Here is a 9,185-nt window from a genome sequence, read left to right as displayed (position 1 = left end):
AGGTGCCTCTAAAAGATTTAGATTCTAAAAAGAGAGTGTCGGGGCGTCTGGGTGGCGCAGTCGGTTAAGCGTCCGACTTCAGCCAGGTCACGATCTCGCGGTCCGTGAGTTCGAGCCCCGCGTCGGGCTCTGGGCTGATGGCTCAGAGCCTGGAGCCTGTTTCCGATTCTGTGTCTCCCTCTCTCTCTGCCCCTCCCCCATTCATGCTCTGTCTCTCTCTGTCCCAAAAATAAATAAACGTTGAAAAAAAAAAAAAATTAGAAAGAGAGTGTCTTGGGGAGCCTGGGTGGCTCAGTCGGTTAAGCCTCTGACTCTTGATTTCAGCTCAGGTCATGATCTCACGGTTCGTGAGTTCGAACCCCGCATCAGGCTCTGCTCTGACAGCACGGAGCCTGCTTGGGATTCTGTCTCCCTTTTTCTCTGTCTCTCCCTTGCTTGCTCTCTTTCTCTTTCAAAATAAATAAAAATAAAGTAAAAAAAAAAAAATAAAGAGAGAATGTCTTTTTAGACACCAGCGGTTAGAACTGTGATTGTGTTGCCTTTTGTTAGCCAGGAATAGGTAGTCCCTCAAGAATTATATCCAATGCAGGAAGAGTCATCTCCAAGGAAAAGTAGGAAGCTTTTTCCAGAAGAAGGGGTAATGAAGAAACAACAGGTATTTCCCACAGAAGGAGATGCAGAATACTAATACTTAGGGTTTATCGTGCACATATGTGAGCCTCGACCACTGCTGTGCCTCATATTATGCTGGTAAACATTGTAGTCCATCCTTATTCAATTTCCAGAACCACATGAGGAAGGTAGTCTCATATCTGTGTTACAGGTAGGGAAACTGAGGCACAGAAGAGTTGATGAACTGTTCTGAGGTTATAGTATGAGGCAAAGCAAGGATTTAAACTCAGGCTTATGACAACCCAGAGCCCAAGGTCAACTCCTTACTGAGTGATACATCAGAGCTTCTGTTTCTATGACACACAGGATGGTTACAAGGAACTCTGGCTCGTGAGTTGATAAAGCTGCTGCCACGTCCTCAGTTGGAGGAAGCCTGGGTTTTCAGACTGGGGGTTTTGCTCAAGACCGTGTGTGTGTGTGAAGGGATGTCACACATTTGAAATAACCTCAAGTCCATCCCCCAGCACTTTTGAGAGCACAGTGAAGTGGTAAAGGGCACAGAGGCCAACTGTCTAGACTCAAAACCCAGTTCTACTGCCTACTTAACCATATCTGCTTTACCTCAGTTTCCTCGTCTGTAAAATGGGGATAACAATTGTTCGTGTCTCAGAGTGGTAAGGGTTAAAATAGATGATGTATGTAAAGTTCCAAAACTGTGCCTGGCACTTAAATGTTATCGATTACCACTGTCACCACCACCGGTAATTTCATTCTTAGAAATGGCGATCTTGGTTGCAAAACCTAGAAACACACTCAGACTAATTTAAGCCACAAAAGGAATTTGTTGAAAGAGGTAGGCTGTCATAGATCCAAAGGGGAGAGCTTCCAGCTGAACCTTACAAGAGCTTGAATCTGTATCTGCAAACCCACCAAACCCACTCTTGTCTGTCTGAGACTGCAGTTTCTAACGTGTCTGCTCCCCTTGTCTTTCCTCTGCAGGCCGGCTTACTATATGAAATTATCTAGTGTACTTATCCATGTTTACTGCCTGGCTTACTCTAAAGAACCTGAGATTAGGACTGGCAGGAAGTTTGTCTCATTCTTGGTTATAACTGTTACCTGGCCTATTGCCTGACATGTAGTAGGGAATCAAGTGACGATCTTGTGAAGAAAATAAGAGCCCCATCCGTCAGACTAGTGTGTTCAGAAGTGACAGTCATCAGCTGGTCCAACTCGCCAAATTCTAAGTTTCCCAGCATTGCTTTCATTGCAAGCTTCTCTCCTGCAAGATATGCAATTGGTCCACTGCCTGCAATTTGCTTTGAATCCATCTATCTATGATACATAGACTTTTAAAAAATATTTTATTTTGGGGGCACCTGTGTGGCTCAGTTGGTTAAGCATCTGACTTCAGCTTAGGTCATGATCTCACAGTTTGTGGGTTTGGGCCCCTCATTGGGCTCTGCTGAGAGCTCAGAGCCTGGAGCCTGCTTTGAATTCTGTGTCTCCCCCTCTCTCTGCTCCTCCCCCACTCATGCTCTGTCTCCCTCTCTCTCCTTCAAAAATAAATAAAAACATTAAAATATATATATATATATATATATATATATATATATATATATATATATAACTTTTTTAAAAGAGAAATGTTATTTTTAAGTAATCTCTACACCCAACATGGGACCCAAACCCACAACCCCAGAGTCCAGGGTCACATGTTGCACCGACTGAGGCAGCCAGGCACCCCTCTGTGAGACATAGACTTTTGACCCAGACTCTAAAGTAAAGGATGGGGACAAATGGAATAGTTCAATATAGAAGGATGTGCAGTGGGAACTAAAATTGGATGTGATATATTCATCAGTTAATATATTTGTCTAATGACATAATTCCTACCTTCCCAGGGACTAGAGTGATGAGTACTTAGAAAGTGAGGACCTCTGAGTGATAGCAGGGTCCAGAGAGAGAGGCTTTTAATCTGTTCAGAGGTGCCAGAAGGCTTTACAGATAAACTGACCTTTGAACTGGGTCCTAAGGGATGTGTAGGAGTTTCCCAGGTCTGTGAGGGTTGGAAGGGTATTCCAAGCAGAAGGAGGAAAGGGGAACTTCACAAAGGTGGGCATGATTGGAACTAAGGGTAGGAGTTGAGGGGGCGTCAAAGTGGCTGAGGAAACAGGCAGAGGGAAATTCCAAATGGCCCTTCTTTGCCAGGTTAAGGGTATCAGTGTGCCGTCTGATGCAAAAAAAAAAACAAACAAACACAAAACCAAAAAACCCAGATTCAAACCAGCTTAAAACAAGATTTAGTATTTCACGTGACAGGAAGTTCAGGGGTAAGGCAGGCTCTAGGGTTGGTTAATTAAACGTTCAGGACGTCAGTAAGGACCCAGGGTCTTTCCATCTGTACTATATTGGCCTCAGCCAATAGCCTCTGGTTGATTGCCTCTGCTTGCAATTAATTGGCTGGCTTAAGTTGTTGGGCCTCTCTGCACTTCCTCCTTCATGTCTTGTCAGCAATAGTGGCTTTCTGTGACTCTCTCTCTAAAAGTAAGGGAACTTCTCCAAACACCCTTCACGGCTCTACTTCCCCATTCTTGAACTTCTGGGGAAGTAGGAGAGACATCCTCATAGATCAGTCAGACCCAGAGCTGGGGGCAGGGCCAGCTCTTCCCTGAGGTACATGGCGGGGTTGGGGAACAGTGGGCACCTGAACAAAGTGGGGGTTCAGTTAGTGAAGACATGAATTAAGTCTTTGGGAGGTGGAAGGTGAAGAGCCATTGAAATGTTTTGAGCAGGGAAGGGACACGATCAGGTTTGTGGGTTATTGGAAAGATCGTTTTGGCAGCTTTGCTGCAGAGATTTGAGCAGAACCAGACCTGGTGGGAGAGGATTAGAAAATGAGGCATGAGGAGAGCTTTTATCATGATGAAGCCATGCATCCTTATCACAGCCTCATCCGTTACTGCCCCTCACGTGCCCTCTTGTCTGGCCTCCAGCCACATATGCCCTCCCGAGGGCCCTAGGCATGTCTCCTTCCTGCCTTCGTGCTAACTACTGTTCTCTGTGACTGGAAGGCGAGTCCAACCTGCTCTTCTCTGGCTTTGCCTGGTCACCTTTTTCTTAGCCTTCAGATCCCAGCCGGGCTATCACCTCAGGGAGACCTTTGACTTCCTCCCAGAAGGTCTTCCTGTTGTCATTAATCATCAGCACCCTATTCTTTTCCAAAGCATACAATTGGAATCGATTGCGTAACTAATTGTGTATGTAAGCAATTCTGCACTTATTTGTTAGTGTCAGACTGGAGAGTCCACGAGAACAGGGGCCTCTTCTGTCTTCACCATTGTACCCCTAGTGCTGAGAATGGCACTGGTTCACTGGTGGGTGCTTAGTAGATACCGTTGAGTAAAAGGCCAGATCTGCCTCTGATTAAGTTGGATGGTAAGGGTGAGCAGTCAAGTGCACAGGCGCTGGCGTTGCCAAAGTCACTATGTTTAGTTAGAATACTGACTTGCAGTGTGCAGGAACTTCACATCATTTGTGGCTACTATTTTCATTAGTGAATCACAGGAAATGAATTTTTTTTTTTTTTTTTAATTTAGAAGTCAGTACAAGTTTGTCTTGGCATTCATGCTTATTATGATGCCCTGGGGATCTCCAGCTTATCCTGCATGGCTGGGCCAAATGTTAGGGCCATGGCCTTTCCCTCTGGGCTGGAGTCCCCTCAGCTCTGCCCACTACCACCCCTCCCCCAATCCTGATTGCAGTAGGACAGCCCAGCCAAGGAAGGGAGGCCTTCTTTACCTGGAGAACCCCTCTAAACTGAATCCATTTAATCCTGTCTTTATTCATTCACTTGACGAATACCTATCGTGTGCCAGGCCCTGTTAGGCCTGGAAATGTGGAGAGGAATAATAAGGGCTCATTAATTACAGATGCTCAGTCCACAGGTATTTCTCACCCCCAATTATTTATATACTTATATGTGTATGTGTGTATTTACATTTATTTGTTAAGTTTGAAAAGAACAGAGAACGAAAGAGAAGGTCCCCACCTCAAAGAGATGAGAGTCTCATGTGAGACTAACAATTACAATAATGTAAGTGTGGAGGTGATGGTGGAGAGGCCATCAAAGTGGTATAAGGATATGGATATCCTGGGGTAGGCGGAGGAAGCCAGTGGGGAACGCTTTCTTTAGAAGGAGTTGGGTTTTTGCCTTTTAATTTTGATGTCAGATAAATAGTGAATATTTGTTTTAATGTTTATTTATTTTTGAGAGAGAGAGAGCACAAACAGGGGAGGAGCAGAGAGAAAGGGAGACACAGAATCTGAAGCAGGCTCCAGGCTCTGAGCTGTCAGCACAGAGCCTGACGCGGCGCTCGAACTCACAATTGCAAGATCATGACCTGAGCCAAAGTCGGATGCTCAACTGACTGAGCCATCCAGGTGCCCCATTAATAATTTTTTTTAGTATAAGTAAGTCCCATGCAATGTTTAGGACATACTCGTGCTAAAAAATTGTTTGTCTGAAATTCAGATTTAGCTGGGCTTCCGCTATTTTTATTGGCTAAATCTGGCAGCCCAGTGCTGAGGTAGTTTGACAGGATGTTGAGATTGTTCCAGGCTGAGGGAACAGGACAAGCAAAAGAAAGGACTCAAAGTACAATTAGCCTCATCTGGTGCTGAGAGCTAGCTAGGGAGAGCCAGAGGATTCCGGCTCCACCAATAATTATTTTGCATCTATAAAGTGCCAGAAGTTCAGTGATCTATGAACCCAACCACTACTCTGAACTCCCAATACACTTACTTACTGCCCACTTATTACCTTTCCGTTATGGTCCCTAGACCAGTGATCGGCATCAGCATCGCCTGGGGACTAGTTAGAAAGATTCTTGGGCCTCACCCCAGACCCACTGAATTAGAAACTGTGTGGGTCAGGCCCTGCGTTATGTGTTTTAATAAGCCCTTCAGGTGATGCAAATACCAGTTGGAAAACTACTGATCTACATGTCAAAATATTAAATGAGTGGAGTTGCTTAAAATCAGGAACCAGGTGTAAGAAACATTTAGGAAGTGATGGATGGTTCCTGGCAGACGAACTCCTGCCCTCTACAGGGCCCAGTCTCTAGTCATCGCCAGACATTTGTTGCAGTGAGGAAGCCCAGCTGTAGTGTTGCCAGGTGTTTAGAATTTTTAAGAGATGGGCATGTGTTAAAGATTTTATTTGACTCCAGGGGCGCCTGGGTGGCTCAGTCGGTTGAGCGTCCGACTTCGGCTCAGGCCATGATCTCAATGGTTCGTGAGCTCGAGCCCCACGTCGGGCTCTGTGCAGACAGCTCGGAGCTTGGAGCCTGCTTTGGATTCTGTCTCTCCCTCTCTCAAAAATAAATAAACATTAAAAAAAAAGATCTTATTTGACTCTTTAATGAAGACACTGATGAGATGTTACAGCCAGTTCAAAGGAGAATCCAAAGTACAGACACATTTATAGCTCAGGAATATCGAAATGAACGTGCAGATGGAGACAAACTGGTTTTTCCACATGGAGAGGGTTGTATCTTCCTGGGACAGAATTCATTTGCATGCCTATAGAGAGTAACTTTTCATTGCTTTTATTTAAACTACAGCTTTCAGAGATGTAACATAATTCCCAAAGAACCAGAAAAAGATAACAGAAGGATGTGCTACAGACAATGCAGTTTTCATTGAAATACAAAATGTCTCCTATATGAATAATGTTCTAGTTGGAAGGTGTCTCCTAAAATTCTTGTTGAAGCTCTAACTCCCAATGTGATGGTATTTGGACCGGGTTGGCTTTGGGAGTTAATTAGGTTTAGATGTGGTCACAAGGGTGGGGTGCTCATGAAGGGATTAGTGTCTTTATAAGAGAACGAGACCACGGGCATGCTTTCTCCCTCTTCCCTCTCTTCCCACCTCCCTCCGCTGCCTCCTCTCCCCCCACTGTGTGAGCACACAGCATGAAGACAGCCCTCTGCAGACCAGGAAGTGAGGCCTTACCAGGGACCCAATCTGCAGCACCTTTGGACTTCCCAGCCTCCAGACCTGTGAGAAATGTCTGTTGTTTAGGCCACCCTAAATATCTGGGATATTGTGTTATAGCAACTTGTTTACTAAGACAGGTAAAAGGTTTAGCATAGGGGCACCTGGGTGGCTCACTTGGTTAAGCATCCGACTTCGGCTCAGGTCATGATCTCACAGTTCATGGGTTTGAGACCCGCATCGAGCTCTGTGCTGACGGCTCAGAGCCTGGAGCCTGCTTCAGATTCTTTGTCTCCCCCTTTCTCTGCCCTTCCCCTGCTCACGCTCTGTTTCTCTCTATCTCAAAAATAAATAAACGTTAAAGAAAAAAAAAAAAGCGTAGAAGCAGGCATACAGTAAATGTGTCATTTCTTTGTCCTGCAGAGCCCTTTTGTGACAGTTTCCATATAGAAGGGTGCTATGGGCAGCAATCTGCCAGCAGGAGATGTGTGTGGCTAGGCTTATTCTGAAACAGCACAACGGTTGTACTTCACTTAGATTGTGTATTTATTTGGGGTAGGGATATCACTGGGCCGAAAGGGTGCCAAGAGCAAGCACCTAGCTCTGGAGGTCCCAAACAGACCAGGTCTGGCCATTCACTGCTGACAAAATCCAAAAGCAGAGAGCCAAGGGGGGTAGAGGGAGAGTGAAACAAGAAAGGGATTTATTTCTGTGAGAACAACACGGAGAAGAGAGCCGTGTAACATCTCAAAGACTGTCTCCAAAGTGCCAAAAGCACTTCCAGGTTTATGTAAGGAAAATGTGGGACAAAGGTCGGTGGGTACTGCAAGTGGGCAGTGAAGACCAGGTCACGATTGTCTTAGGGTCAGGCAGGACGGGTCTTGCTGGCTCAGAGTGGTCCTTCTTGCTTGAGGGGGTAGTTTTGTTTCCCATCACGGGATGCTTTCCTCATTGGGGCTTTTTGCCTGTTAAGAGCTTGATCAATGAGAAAGTTTGAGGTCAAAATTAGAAAGGTTGATGTACTCTTTCAGAGAGGGGACAAAGCCCCACAGCTACCTCTTACTGCTTCTAGGGTTCATTTGGCCATTCAACAAATATTTATTGGCACCTGGGGTTATAGAAGCATAGAGTTTTTGCTTTTATTAGTGGGGCGAAACAGACAATGGAGTATCGACAATTTGTGCTTGGAAGGAAAATTATGCATTGCCTTTCTTCATTGCACAGACATCTCACAAGGCGGTTACTCATAGATGAATGATAGTGATGTAAGTTATTCAGCGGGCTGGACAGACAACCCTCACTGCTGATGGAAAAGCTGGTTTTGTGTCCCTTTGTCCATGTGTTCCAACATTCTGTTATTCTGTATAAATTTACCTTTTTAAGCTTTTTTGGTTAACATTTTATTTTTAAGTAATCTCTACACCCAGTGTAGGGCTTGAACTTATCAACCACAAAACCGACTCTTATCCTTAGCAACTGAGCCAGCAGACGCCCCAACCTTTTTTCTCTTTTGAATGGATTATAGCATCTGCTTGCTGCCCTTCTAATTAGTTAAAATATTTAATACGTGCTCATTTCAATATGTGTGAGAATCATGACTTTTTCGGGAAAAATTATCCTTTAGCAAAATAAGCAAACCTGTAGTATATCTATGGTGTAATGTATGATGGAGAAAATAAGGGAGTATAGAGGAGAGCGGGCGGGTCATTTCAGAGAAGGTGGTGTGGCGCAAGACCCTGCTGGTTAAAAATACCCCCAAACTATACCGAGTTTATCTGAAATCAAATTTAAGTGAGCGTCCTGCATTTCATCCGACAAGCCTACTCCAAAAGGAGGAGAGCGCGCAGGCCTCGCGAAGTTGGCTTGATGGGCTTTGATCCCATTGCTGGTCGAGAAGACCAGGCGAACGCAGCCCCGACAGAAGGGAAGCATCTCGGTAAGACACGTCCCCGGGCCCCTAAGACCGCAGGGAGGCGGGGGCCGGAACGGTGGGCGGGGCCTCACACGGCCCCGCCCATCACGTGCCAAACCCGCGCCTGCCGCGTCGGCAGCCCCGGAGCGCGCTGGACGGCGGCGGTGGCAGCCGGAGGGGAAGGGGCGGCAGTGTCTTGAACAGCGGGGTTTGGGCCATGGCGGCGGCGGCGACGGTGCCTGCGGGGGCCGAGGCCGCGGCGGGGGCGGAGTCGGCCGAGGGGCCCCCGGGGCCGGCAGCAGCGCTGGAGCTGTGGCTCAGTGAGTAGCGGGGCCGCCCCTCGGCACGGGCCCAGAGCCACACGTGAGGCCTGGCTTCCCGCCTCCCCAGGCCTTTCTTCGGACGCGGCGGCGGGCAGGTGGCCGCGGGGAGGGGGCTGGGCTGGGCCGGGGTGCGGGGATCGGCCCGGGTGCGGCGCGGCGGGCCCGAGTCTACGTGCTCTGCTCCCTGCCACTGCCCACCATCACTGTCGTCGTAGCTCATAAACCTTAAAAACGTAATGGCTAGCGTTTGTTGAGCTTTTCTTTTGTGTCAAGTACTCTGCTAGAAGCAGTCCAGCCTTTGTTAAACCTCATTACGACCCCAAGAGGCAGCTTCTATTATT

General features: G+C 46.8%; 1 protein-coding gene across 1 annotated transcript in view; it reads left to right on the top strand.

Annotated features, from left to right (window-relative positions):
- Positions 1-8,672: 8,672 nt before the first annotated feature.
- GGA2 (golgi associated, gamma adaptin ear containing, ARF binding protein 2) overlaps positions 8,673-9,185 on the top strand; it is a 34,467-nt gene continuing 33,954 nt past the window's right edge. Inside the window, exon 1 of the mRNA XM_030300492.1 lies at positions 8,673-8,841. Coding sequence (XP_030156352.1) covers positions 8,739-8,841 — 103 coding nt within the window. The 5' untranslated portion in view covers positions 8,673-8,738. The remainder of the gene's footprint in view (positions 8,842-9,185) is intronic.

This window comes from Lynx canadensis, chromosome E3 (genome assembly GCF_007474595.2).
Source record: "Lynx canadensis isolate LIC74 chromosome E3, mLynCan4.pri.v2, whole genome shotgun sequence".
NCBI classification, from domain to species: domain Eukaryota; kingdom Metazoa; phylum Chordata; class Mammalia; order Carnivora; family Felidae; genus Lynx; species Lynx canadensis.
The sequence above is the reverse complement of the archived record's forward strand: the minus strand, read 5'-3'. Positions and strand labels throughout refer to the sequence as shown.